This window comes from Diorhabda carinulata, chromosome 11 (genome assembly GCF_026250575.1).
Source record: "Diorhabda carinulata isolate Delta chromosome 11, icDioCari1.1, whole genome shotgun sequence".
NCBI lineage: Eukaryota > Metazoa > Arthropoda > Insecta > Coleoptera > Chrysomelidae > Diorhabda > Diorhabda carinulata.
Genome location: NC_079470.1, coordinates 10,147,898 through 10,161,868, shown reverse-complemented (window position 1 = coordinate 10,161,868; position 13,971 = coordinate 10,147,898). Strand labels below are relative to the sequence as shown.

The window sequence follows — 13,971 nt, the reverse complement described above, 5'->3', positions numbered from 1 at the left end:
AAACTGCGGTAACTGTGAGTGCCTGTGTCTATTTACTTCACCGACGAGGTACAATTCAATTTTTGTCTGATTTCATAATTATGACAACGGACATTGTTTTCTAGCGACACCTATTTAAATCAAGCTATAATACTAGAATACATATTTTGACGGTTCGTTGCTGAGTTTTTCGTTACTTGTTTCTATTCTGTGTATTTTACTTTCCGTAAAAACCCTACAATACATTTAAAATGTATTTGGACATAATAAAGTTGATCTATTTGAAAAAGAAACTCTTTGTGTTATTTCATTATGACCATGATATAGAAAAAATTGTCCTCTGCAGGCCTGGGATTGAGGTGATTTTTGACAGAACTTCTTTTCGTTTGAGACTCGCCCATCGTATATACGTCCTCCTACTATCACGCGAGGGATTAAATTTGAAATTGAAACTGAAAATAACCAGAACTAATTAAAATGGCTCAAAAATAACAGCTTTTGGAGTGTATCGAGTAGGGGGTGTGTATAAGGGTGAGTACGGTATCCTCTGTCGTCGGTAGTTTGTCAGGTTACAGGAAAACCGCAGAAAACCCACTAGCAACGGGATGAGTTTGGAATGGATGGCATTTAATGGCGATAAGGGAGTTAGATTACAGAGACCTCAAACTAATAGACATTTTATCATAACCAGACGAGAGATGCTTTATTATCAAAAAATTGTTAAAATTTGTAGACAAAAGCTTGTAAAAACTAAAAAACAAACATGAAAATAACTAAATAAAGATAAAACAAATGAAATAAAATTTTAATATACAGAATAAAACCATAATGAGTAACCAAAGTATAGGTAATAATTAGTAAATAAGCCCATACCAAAAATTAAAACAGTATGCAGCATATCCAGAATTAAATATTATTATTAGAATAGAAATCCTTTACAGAATAGAAGGCACTTTCCAGTAAATATACCCTTAAATTTTTGCGGAATGCAATTGGCAAGTGATTTGCATTTTTTTTGCATTGTAAAATATTGAGCCCTCAACTAATTCTGAACGTGGAGTAGGTAAGTACAGGTTACGAGAATAATAGAAGGTTTGTGAAATATATTCGTTTGTATAGCCAGATCAGCAAGAGATATAAACAAAACAAAAATGTAAACATAATGACGTTGCTGGTGCTCTAGCAGCTGATCGTTTGTTTACAAAAACATGCGCATGTCACAAACCTTTATTATTCTAGTAACCTTGGGTAGGTAAAGGTCGTGCTCCGCGTTCCTAAGTGGATAGCCGTGCAACGATCTTTCTGAAATTGGAGAAGAATTAGGCAAAGAATTCAAAGATGAATAAGGAAGAATCAGAATTTTTAATCTTTTAAAGAATTCCTGCAGTGACCCCTCCTGTTTAGTCCGAGTAAATATGTAAAAGCTCTCTTTTGTAGTTCGAAGATTCGAACATGAATTTAAATAAAACTAAATACATGCACTTTTCGAAAATGTAACATCAGAATGAACAGTTACAAATTGGAAATAACCACATTGAAAAAGTACAGAAATACAAATACAAATTGATTCGAGAAATGACAGTACTGAAGAGATAAAAGTAAGAATTGAAATTGCTCGCAGTTCATTTTATAAAATAAAAAACTTCTTTCGATGTAAAACCTTGATATTGAATTGAAAAAGAGAATGATAAAATGTTACATATACTGGATCTTTCCGATACTTTAAACAAAGCGATAATGTAATAACTGGAAGCCTTTGAAATGGGGATATTGAGAAGAATACTACGAATATCATGGAGAGATAGAATTGCAAATAAAGAAGTTTTACGCAAAATGGCAACACAAAGAGAATTATTGATTATGTAGGGAAAGAGAGACATAGGACGACGAAGAATATCAGGGCTTCGAAATATGAGGGATTGGTTTAACTGGACATCAAACCAATTATTCAGAGCAGCTGTGAATAAAAATACAGTCATGATGGTCGACAACCTTCGTCCGAAGATGGCACTTTAAGAAGAAGTAGATAGGGAGTTCTCGAAGAAATATAGGTAATTAACAAGGAGTTCGTAGGCCATTGTTAGCAGCCAAAGGAGCGATAGTAATCCGAGAGGTGATGCTTGGTTTTATTTTGCGAATCAATTACGGGGCTTATGGGTCATTTAGGCGGTTCGGGATTGGCGTTATTTCTATATCGGCATAAACGCTGTGGGGCGGTATCGGCACTTGTATTGGCAGTACCTGACAATTGACTGCTCGCAAGAAGATGATTGGATAGAGTGCAATTGGCTTTTGCACTATATTCGATTACGAGTAGATTTTATACGTATAAAGTAGAGTAGAAGGGTGGGTCCGTCCGATTTTTCCTCCGACGGTCTTGACAAGACCGATTCGTCTCCGTACTCTGTCCAAATTAACGCTCAGCTCCACCGTCCAACTTGCCTATAGAGACTTTCTCCCCAAAGTTAATCCATTAAAAAAAACATTGCATAGCTCTCATGGCGATCATGCAACACGTGTTAAAAAATTGTTCCTATCGTGTTTCGTTTGTGAGATATTTAAATGTTTCCATACTATATATTAACCCTGTATAATTATAACCAACGAACAATGATTGAAACGATATTTCAATACCTTTCCTTGTAAATATGTAATCATTACTGCAAATAAATACAGATTATAAATTTCTATATTTAAAAAAAAAACCATTGAAAAATTCTTTACTCAATTTCACGCTTTTAACACCGTAAACGTACTTTATAGTAGAATAACTACTTAATTTATGGGTAATAAATGTAACTCCGTTGGGTAAATATAAAACCGATATATCTTTTACGACTTTATAAAATGTTAATTTAAAAAACGACAATAATTTTTTTATTTTTCAGGATACCGATGTTTCAAAACCGTTATGTTTTTAACTGGATTTATTTTTGCGTCGAGTATAGTTTATCTGATATGCCAACAAGGAGACTTAATGCCGACATACGGGAATGAAGGTAACGTTGTTTTATATGTGTGCATGATATCATAGTTGAGCACATGGGCCTTCAGATAGGTCAGTCGTGCCCCACTGGACATTACCAAACGCCCTTTGAAAAGCCGATCAGGCGTTTTAGCTTGAACACTTTGATGCTATTAGGCAAGCTGTGAGGCTTGCCCACGTGTTTGAACCGCCCTCGTTTGAGTGCTGGTCACTCACAAATGACGTAGTCCGCCGTTTCATCCACCTCCATGCACTAGCAGAACTTCGGATCGCCCGTGATGCCCATCTTGCAAGCAAACCGTTGAGAGAGCCATTGCCTTTGTTGTCTGATGGACCGGGCATCCAAACGAGCAGGTTCTTGTAGCCTTCACTCACCAGAGAACTTCTCGCATTCCAGCAATAGCCTAGTGCACACATTTTCAGCTGTTATGGCTTGTATAGCAGCTCTGTTATCTGAAGATATAGAGATTACTTAGTTCCTGGGGTGTCGCTTGAGTATCGAGTATCCGCATTCCATCACAGCGAATATCTCGGATTGGAAGACAGCAGCGTGTTCCTCAAGCGAAAAAGATTCGCTTATTTTGGGGTATCCTCCGCAGAAGCCTGCTCCAACCAAGTCATTCCTCCTGGAGCCGTCTGTGTACCAATATTTCGTCACCGATTCACTGCTCCCGCTCAGTGATGTGTGCATCCAAACCCTTATTGTTAACAGTCCAGATTTTTGCATGACGATTTGATCCAGCCTGAAGTTATTTGTCTGCATTATATCGTAATTCCAACTTTATCGGTTTGGTGTCTTTGTTGCAATTCTATGGAGAAATATGATGATTTTTAGTCCAGATTTCCGTCAGGTTTTTATCAGGAAATTAAACTTTAATAAAAGCGAATCTCATTCGTTCATTGAAAAGTGAAAATCTGTAAACGAATAATGTAAATGATAGATTAGGCTTCAGTTACTCGTTCGTTACTAACAGAGTAACAAGACTAAGACAAGTTTTCACCATATTGTAATGAATATAACTGGGAACAACACGTAGGTTGTTTACTTCAGGATTACGATCAGAATCTCCTGATTTATGAAACACCTTTTTCAAAAATCTGGCTCAAGATTTCAAGATAGAATAAATGTATTCTGGCTCAGATATAAAAAAACCTTCCCGTTGCCGTTAAATCTGTTCTAATAATTCGTTATCCAAAAAGAGCAATTGAAGATGTTGAAAAGACTGCTACATCTTCAGTTGCAGTGCCTAAGACAACACGGCTAAGAGGTTCGTGTGAACATATAAAAATTGCTTGTGAAGATTGTTTATATTCCATGGAAAGTGTTAGCGAAATACATATAGATAATAACATCATCATTAAGACTAACCAACATTCAAAATACGGTTAGTACCTGGTGGAACGTTAACAACAAACAAACCAAACGTCAGCTGAACTAATAGTTTCGTTGTCTGTGGTAAATAAATTTTCAAGTTAGGTAATTGTTTACTTTTGTAGAACTGGCAGCGGGAAAGAAAAAGAATTGATTTGGTCAATGCAACATTCATCATATGCAATATTTGGACCTTAAAAAAACATGTTAAGCGGCCTTAAAAATCTTTTATTTTTTTCAATATGATTTAGTGTAATTTTACAGCAACACACTGTATGTAGTATATATTTATAATCAATAACTATTATTTTTAGGCGTCTCCTTATTGGCTGGCGTCTTATTTGGACTGATAACGATGTTGGTACAGTATGTAGGCTTGTTCATGAGTGGTCTACATACAGGAGTTCTTCTAGGCCTTGCTGGCTTATTTACGGCTGATCATTTTGTGGAAACGTCACCGAAGGGATCTGTATGGTTGTGTGTTGGTGTCTTACTCTGTTCTGCGCTAACGGTTGCTATTTTTAATTTGTACTTTAGAAAAAGTAAGTGAATTTATATATTTCTAATGTTAATATTTCACCATTTGAAAGTTCTTTAACGGCCCAAAGTAAAATAAAACTGAAAGTATACAGCCAGTGAAGAAATCATTATTATAAGTGCAAATTTTACCGCAGGTCTCACAATACTTGGCTCAAGTTTATATGGTGGAGCAACATTATCTATAGCCATTGATTATTTCGTAGAAAAATTGTCAATGGTATCTTGGCTGTGGCAAAGGGTGTCTTTGAGACCTGTCCAACCTCCTCCGTGTTGGTTTTCTTGGATAGTGCTCGGAGCTTGGCCTTCGTTCGTACTGGCTGGATTGATAATTCAGTTTGGAATTACCGGAAGAGGTATTCACCACGAAGACGGTATGTATTATCCTACGTGACATTTTTATACTGTTAATTTTGTATTTTTTTTTTTAAATATGTGTATTTATTTCAGTGAAGGCTGGTAGAAAAAAATCTAGAGCGGCACCTACGAGGGTGGTGACACGAGCTGAAAGAGCTGAAATGAAACAGAAAAAATATAGATATCTTTATCAAGTTCGTACAGCTCATGGTGATGTGATAAGTCAGGTTAGTTTAAAAAAATCTATAGTTGTATTGTGGTATTTTACTCGGTACCTGCTTTACATCAAATCACAAATAATGAACTACTCACTTTACTATTTGTTGTATCCTATTAAATATCGAGATATTATAAAATATTTATCTTTTAGAATTTTGTGCAACAACTCCAAAAAAAAGAAAACAATGATAGTCAAGGAGAATGTAGTACCCTCCAATCGGATGCGACTCATCTTACTATATTACCCGATACTCAACTGGCAGCTTTAACGGAAAGTGAAGATGATAGTCAGACAGAAATAAATGCTCGACGATGAAAATTTATGCAATAAAATTGCATTTTCTTTCATCGGAAGTTAATTAGATTTTCAAATCGTTTTAAACAATTTCAAGCTTTAAGACAATAAGTGACATTTTTCTTCGATGTAGTAGATGTTCCATAAAAAGATGACAATTTGCTAAATAGTCCCACAAAACAATCTAATCCTGATATTAGTCCTGTAGTATTTTCGTCGAGGAGCAAAAATATGTATATAACAAAGAAAATTATTGAAATACCAGTTATTTTCTACATTTATCACTAGAAATAGTTACTAGATATATAGGAATTGTAAAAAATATTGTAAAAACTAACTGGTTATTGATAAATATGAACTTGATGTAGAAAATTATTTTAAAAATGTTCTGGTAGTAATCGTGTTTAGATAATTTTATTCCACACTTTATTTCAACCGAGATCTAGAGTTTTATTGGTATGTCGGGAACAAGAATATGGGAAGACGTAAATTTTCATTTATTATACTTCTTTATTCTATGTAGTGAAAACCAATACCAAAGACAAATTTGCTATCAATCAAACATTTAAAATAAATGAAAGGTTATTAAAGTTACACAGGTTCAAATAAAAAATATTTATTTGTCTTAGTTAACCTGTTGCTATCAAGTGAGTGGAGACGCACATGGGCAAAATTCAAGAAGTATCGTGGTCAAAATCCTTCAAGCAAAAAAAGTTTCAGGTATTAACCAATTTGAATGATGGAACTAGGTATTTGGATATTTAATCCTTTTTGTGGAAATTAATTGTATAGACGAGACAGAAAATCGGTTCGATTTTGGACGTACACCGGTAGACTTCAGCAAGCTATCGAAGTGAATTGAAACTTATTAAGTTTTGTTTTGTGTTTTCATAGTCATCGAAGCTATTCCTAATGATAAGTACAAGATATAGTATAAAAGACTATGAAGTAGTTTGGCAATTAAAAGGAAGTTCCACATATACATAAATAAATAGTTGAGTTGCCTCAATTTACCACTAACATTTGTTTAAAACACATCCGTCCCTCTTTCAAGGTCATATAAAAAAATGTGAAAACGGTTTACTTCTTATTTTATAATTAAGTACATATTGTGCTTATCGTGGTTTTAAAACTACAGTAAAAACTGTAAATATTGTTGGATTTCACCTTCTGTCGACATAAAGAGTTTTGAATTATATTAGTTTTATTTGAAAATCCGCATTTCTGAAAAATACTAGATAAGGTTTGGACTCTATCCTTTGTGTACACGAGGCCCCGGCAGGGCGGCGCGAGCGCCATCTATTGAACAGTCTAAACAACAAGGCGTCAGCCATGTTGTTGATGCGTTTCGAGGAGAGATGACATATCGAAGCATTGCTAGTAACTATTGTTTGATAAAGTATGGCTTTGATGAGGGGATATAATGAGAAATTGACTCATCACGACCGTGAGCGCTATCAGAAGTCAGGAGTGTGATTGTGAACCGTTTGAGCTGCGGTACGAAGATAAGGGCCAATGGCCACGCGTGACCTAATTAAACATATTGAAGTACCTAGTTTTCCGCACAAGCTTTACGACCAAGGAAGTTATGAAGCATTATAAGAGTTTAGAAGCTTACAATTTCTTGACCTCTAACCTTGTATTTCCTCTTCGTGTGAAAGTTTTGCCAGGGGAACGTGTAACAGTGCTTAGCAAGGTTTTTAATCCACTTGTTGTGCATGCGGTACCATAGTGTTTGTGGATATTTTATGTTAATTTCAGTAATGTTTTTATTTTGTCCTAATGTCTGAATAACTTTTTTTCTCACTTTCATTGCTTTCAATTCTCCTAAGTCATTTTATGTGTGTCCTTGTGTCTTTCTAGTCGGTAAAACAATATACAACTGAATAGTGTTCCTTTCTTTCCACTTTATTTCAATTTCTCTGTTGAAATTTATGTCTGGCGTCCCTAGGAGTAATTGAGATTTATTTCAGATATTTAAAAATCAAACTAATAAATTCAGATCATCTTTGGAATTTCAATATTTCAAGTCTTTTACGGAGTCTTGTTCAGTCCCATTATTTCCTGTACGAAAAACCCAACATTTTCTCAAGAATACAATTTTTTATCCTTAGAAATGAGGCGTAGTACTTGAATTTTTAATTGTTTTTGGTAGTAGTAACTAGATTTTTATATTACAATATTAGAGTCCGAAATGTTATTCTTTAAATAGCCTGATCAATAGGTAGTTTGGTGGACCTTAGAAAAAGTATATGGGTAGATTCTTTTTTTATAACATTCATAAAAAGGTGACACAAGTGGTACTATCCTATTTAAAAAAAATTGTTGGAGAGGGTTACGGCCCTAGTTTTGTCTGCCTTTAAAAAATTATGGTAATAATAATGCTAAAGTCTTAAGTTCCTTCGAATGACTAAAGAGGTCGAGTTGAGTCTATCGACGTCAAATATGTGTTTCACTAGACCAAACTTACACCGTAGAAAATATTTCCTACCAGAAGTCATCCATCGTTAAGATAGAGGTACAATAATTATAATAGAAGAATTCTAACGGAGTAATCTCAATTATATTTGTAACTAAGGTTTGAAATAAGTGGTAGTGTAAGTAGAAATACCAACTAATGAATTTTATTTATTTATTATTCACTTGGATGTTATTAGTAATCCTGTCTAACGATTGTCCCACACTACATTTCATTTAACAACATTTCTTCAGAAAATAAGATATTATATATTGTTGCTACATTATAATTTTTTTCCAGTATTGTAAGTAGATTTTGGTTAGCAATAACACCAATAGGAAATACGACCGCAAATTATCAAATTTTAAGGATCTTCGGTACTTTAAGATGCCAAAAAATATCCTGAAAAACGATAAACGCCAAACAAATTTGTCTGATTTTGAGATCAATAAATGTTTCGCGGAAGAATAATGCCAAATACCAACTATTAGAATGTAATTTCCCCTGACAAGTTATAATTTTCTTTATTCTTCTAATATTTTGTCTAGTATCTACACTTTATACTACGAATGTTAAATGTTTCTTGGTTTTATATGGGACACACTGTATAAATTACAACACAAATATTTTACGTAGTACTGTTTCTGGGAGCGAATAATTCCATTTGAAGATTATTAAACGCGATTATAAGAACAAACATGAAAAATAAATTTTCTACTTATACTTAATATGCTTCAAAATACAATAATAAAAACTGCGTTGTAGAGCTGTAGCAAACCGTATGTATTCGGAATTTTTTAAATAGTATTGCCTACTAGACTAACTTGAATCCAAGTCTGATTCAAAATACAGAAAAGTGGAAAAATGTACCTTAGGCAGCTTGGTATGTAATGTATTATTTAGTTTTCTGCAAATTACGAATATTGCGACACCGCGACGTCATACCTACTATTCGTTGCTCTAGAATAGCACGTTATGAAGTATCAGAAGTAACTAATAAAGTAACGATACTATAGTAATGAGTACTAATTTGTTTTAGTAACGAATACATATGGTTACAATTTTTTTCGTTACTTTTACACCTCTACTTCGTTGTTACTCATGTAAAAATCAATGTTTTGTGGGTGATCAGATCATATTTAAATTTAGTTTCAAAAATATTTTCCACAAAATTATATTCATTTATAGCAATAGTTTACAGCTAGTGAATAATTTCACTCCTACTCGATACAACGTTTTTGCAATAGATTTGGGCATATACTCAAAGTTTGTTTAAAAAAAAAATGTTTTTTCTAATTCTATAATTTTTTGTGAAACTTTTTGGTAGATGAGCATATCATTAACAAGAAGGTCCATAGCCTTGTTAATTTCATCTTTACTTCTTCCGGTCCCTTACTTTTTCTCTCCAGCTCTGGATAATTTTCTCTCTAAGGTCTCCTTCCACTATTTCCCTCCACCATCCTTTCGATCTACCTCTTTTCCTCTTACCCTCGGTATCTTCGATGCAACTCGTTGCAAGAGTCTCTCTTAATCCATTCGTTTTAAGTGACCTAGCCATTTTGTAACCTTGTCTTTATAAACGCTCTGATTGGTGACTCATTGAAAAGTGTGCAATTTTCATGGTATGATCTTATCTCCCATCCTAAACATGTCTGTTTTCCTCCAAAAAATCTTCTAGTATTTTCCTCTCCCAGATTTCCAGTTTCTGTTCAGTTTCGTTCACCATTATCCAGGTTTCACAGGCGTGTTAGGTATGTTCGATGTTAATATTCTTCTAAGACTACCTGGCAATTCTTAGTTCGATTTCCTTTTCTTCTTGGCATTTATTATCTAGTAGTACACACCAATATATGAAATTTTCTACTTCCTCAAATTCTATTAACATCTCATCATGTTTATGTACCACATTTGTTCTTTATTTTGTCATTATTGTGTGAGGAGGCTATCTCTTCTACTGCTGTTATTAGTTGTATTGTGGTTTCTTCAAGCTTTCTTCTACTTCTCGCTGTCAACGTCACATCATCAGCATAACCTAAGCATTGATGATAAAGAGGATCTGTATTGGTATCTCATAGTCATAACAGCCAGTAATTCCTCTATAATTTTCACACAATGTTTTGTCTCCCTTCTTGAAAATGGGTAATATAATGGCATTTCTTCATGCTTCTGGCATTTTCTCGGTTTTCCAAATCTGCCAAAGTAAATTGAAAATGCCTTCTGTAAGCTGTCATCGCCATGATTTATTTGTTCTTTGACCTTATCATTATTAAAACATAAAAAACTGAGAATTGTATAAAAAAATAAAAATGATACTGGTCAATAGATCAATAACAATTTGATGTATTCCAAATGTTTTATGTACTATTTGTTATTCGAAACCAATTTTGGTTCCAATGTACTTAGAAGTGACAGAAAATATATTGCCAACATGCATTATCTCAACAATGTAGAATGATTTTGATTTAAATTCATTTCCTTTCATATCGAAATAGAGTATGAAAATATTTTTGAAAAATCTTAGTTGTAGTATGACAAATGGCTAATTAAATTCTGCCGGTATCTTTAGTTCAAACATTAAGTAGATTTTGAATCAGAAAAAACATTGACGCATATTTAATTCGTCATTTATCGCTACATTTTATATCTACAGGATGTGACAAAAATGTAAAATTTTTTCTTGCTATTTTCTTGTCACAAACTGTAAAATATACTGCCAAAAGGATTGAAGACGTAACAAATACCTGATAGCAAATCAAAAATCTATGTACTGGTATATGTAGAATATTTACTATATAAAACCTTTTGATTACCGAGAATTTATCCTTAATTTCAAACATACTAAACCCATTGTTTAATACCACTCAATCGTTTTAGTAACACAGTTATCCTCTTCAGAGAGTTGAAGTCAAACGCATCTCAGAGAGTATAATTATGTTTGTTTATTGGTAGTAAATAGTGTGTTCAATATAAATTGTTGAAGATGGTTCCATTTAATTCATCTGAAATCTTTAATCCAGGTTACTAAACATTAAGGATTTTTGGTGAAATATTAATAATTTTACAATTAATAATGTACTGAATATTATTAATGAGTGATATATGTACTCGTGAAAAATATTTTATATAGACAGTGATTTTTACTGTAAATAAGCGTGATTTTGAAATGGTTGTAAAGAGAAACATATAAATGGGTTGACAGAGAGTATTCAAGACTGTCGTTTCCCAAAAATCATTTTTGATACATTGATACAAATGCACTCTTAATCATTTTATGTTTTTATTTGATATTCCTAGACAAAGGCTAAAATTCAATGTTTAGGCTAATTTTTTAATTTATGTAAAAAATTTTCACTATGAAAATGTATTAGTATGATTTTGCTGATCTTGTTAATTAAAACTTAACTCTATTGACATATATTTAGTTCTGGTCCAATGGTCTGTGACAAAAGATCAGTCAGACCTGTGAAGACATCTTCCAAGAAACATACTTCTAGGAAAACAAAAAAATCATAATCACAATACCAGCGTTTGTGGTAGAATTGTAGTTAGATATATGAATAAATTGAGCAAGGGATTTTGTTCTATAACTGGGCATCTTTTAGAAATTGAAGAAACTCTCGCAGATTTGCTTTAAAGTTCGCCCACTATCTTCTATCTGTGTATTGTTGGATTTTTTTAATGTTGATGTTACAGTTGCAAATCGAATGAAATGGTTGGTTGTTTGATTACTTAAAACAATCATGAGTATATTTGGTAAGACCAATTCTCACTCCCCTTATTACTACTAGGATTTATCTTGAGGAGCTTCAAGAGAAAAGTGCTTAATAAAGGTTGTATCTGATCTAATTTTTGGAGGAATGAAGTTCCATCTTGTTGCCGTAATGTAGATATTGTGATCAAGATTTCATTCCTAACGAGTAGATCTGTATCTGTTATATTTTGGGAAATTGATAGTTGCAAGATAATAATCACTGAAGATATCTTTAAAGCGGAGTACAGAATGAACGCCAACATGACGCTGGTTCGCTAGTAAACATAACCTTAAAATTGAATGTATATAATAAAATTTGAACAGTGATAAACGATTTTGAATTATTTATAATGTATTATATACTTACTTTACTGTATGGAATGTATGAGACAATAAGAGAACCTGATTATCGATAAGATCAGGAAGTTAAACACCAGTTCTTGTCATGAAATTTTCAAATTGGGAAATGATTCCCTGTCTTTGCACAATTTTAGGACCCAATCGAGCATATGCGTGGAAAATAGTTCAAACGCAGGTTTTGGTCTGTGCATTAAACACACTTGTGTTTTTCCTCGTCCTTCGAACACCAGACAAATGTGCTTTAAAACTACATTTTAAACACAAACTTTAGTATTGAGGTTATGTAGGCATCATTTTTAAATTTATTTAATTCATATTTGTGTTTTTAAAATGGAATGACAACCGTGCTGTTGAAAAAAATTATTCTTTTGCATTATTGGATGCAGAATCTCAGAATATGCATTATTACTTGATGAAGAAGACTATAAAAGGGCCCAACAAGATTATATATGGTAAAAAGTATAGTTTAAATAAGTGCTTCCACGTAGGGTGTTTATTTCATATTTGTTTCTATCTACTCAAATAGAGTACAAATAATATTTCAGAAGTCATAGATCGCTGGATTATTTTAAAAATCAGTTTTAGAATCGATATAAAAGATGATAAGAACGGTTTTCAATACTCAATCGTTCAACTTAAAATTTTTTTAATCTTGTCTCTAATATTGTTTGTTAATATCCATCTTGTTTCAAGATTTAAATATATGTAACGCTGTAATTATATGTACCTAATCTAACTAATTATTTGGTTTTTTATTCTGTCACATAAAATCTGTTCGCATTCTGCAAGGTCAGAGGAGGCAAATTAACGGAAAAAAGATGGCGACGAACCGCGGGAACGAATTTCGTTTTAAACCACTCAAGAAACAAGTCTTTCGTAACCCAAGCATTTTTTTGTGCACGATAACAAACAGAAAGACGTTGATTTAAACGCCCACAGGTCTTTTATTTCCCTACAACAAGCAATTCAAGTATATGGGTTTCAGCCGCATTTGCACAAGGCATTAATGTCATCCTCATCTTCATCATTTTCCTTCCGGCAGCAGACTACTCATTGCCGGAGGCTAAAATATGATCTGGCAATAATCGCCGATATAAACCAGATTCGTCAGTATTGTAAACCTGTTCCGTTGTTAGGTTTTTTCTCTAATAACTTTCCGTAACTCTAATTGGAATTGTCTAATAGTGGCTTCATCATTTGACAGTTACAGGAACATGCAATCGCCTTTGTTGCAAAAACCAACGTAAACAAAACATCTTCTAAAACAGGATCTTCCGATTTCTTCAGTGTTTTTCGTCTTAATGTTAAATGTTTACGTGGCGGCGCATTGGCTCATGGCAGCCCGCACCTACACCCGCTCGCCTCCACCGCGAAGCCCATTGCGCGGCCGGATTACAGCGATCACCGAACAAGCGGGAGTCCGAATTACCGAAGCCCTACTGTAATTCAGTTACATATCCTGTATATGTTTTATTTTTATTGTAAATATACTATAAATGGTACTCTGGTTAACGAGTTTGGCTCTGCATATTTCTAAATGTATTTATTAGAAAAGTTAATATGCAAAACAAATTTCGTTATAAAAGCTTTGTAGCAACAACTAGAAGAAAAACGTTAAAATACAATGACATAAATATTGCATATTATCTTTACATTT

At 33.4% G+C, this 13,971-nt stretch overlaps 1 protein-coding gene across 1 annotated transcript in view; it reads left to right on the top strand.

The window, feature by feature from the left end:
- The window catches only part of LOC130899709 (transmembrane protein 198), a 45,709-nt gene extending 32,591 nt beyond the window's left edge, over positions 1-13,118 (top strand). Inside the window, exons 4-8 of the mRNA XM_057809849.1 lie at positions 2,868-2,978; positions 4,652-4,879; positions 5,012-5,248; positions 5,325-5,458; positions 5,602-13,118. Of these exons, the coding sequence (XP_057665832.1) occupies positions 2,868-2,978; positions 4,652-4,879; positions 5,012-5,248; positions 5,325-5,458; positions 5,602-5,766 (875 nt within the window). The 3' untranslated portion in view covers positions 5,767-13,118. The remainder of the gene's footprint in view (positions 1-2,867; positions 2,979-4,651; positions 4,880-5,011; positions 5,249-5,324; positions 5,459-5,601) is intronic.
- Positions 13,119-13,971: the final 853 nt, after the last annotated feature.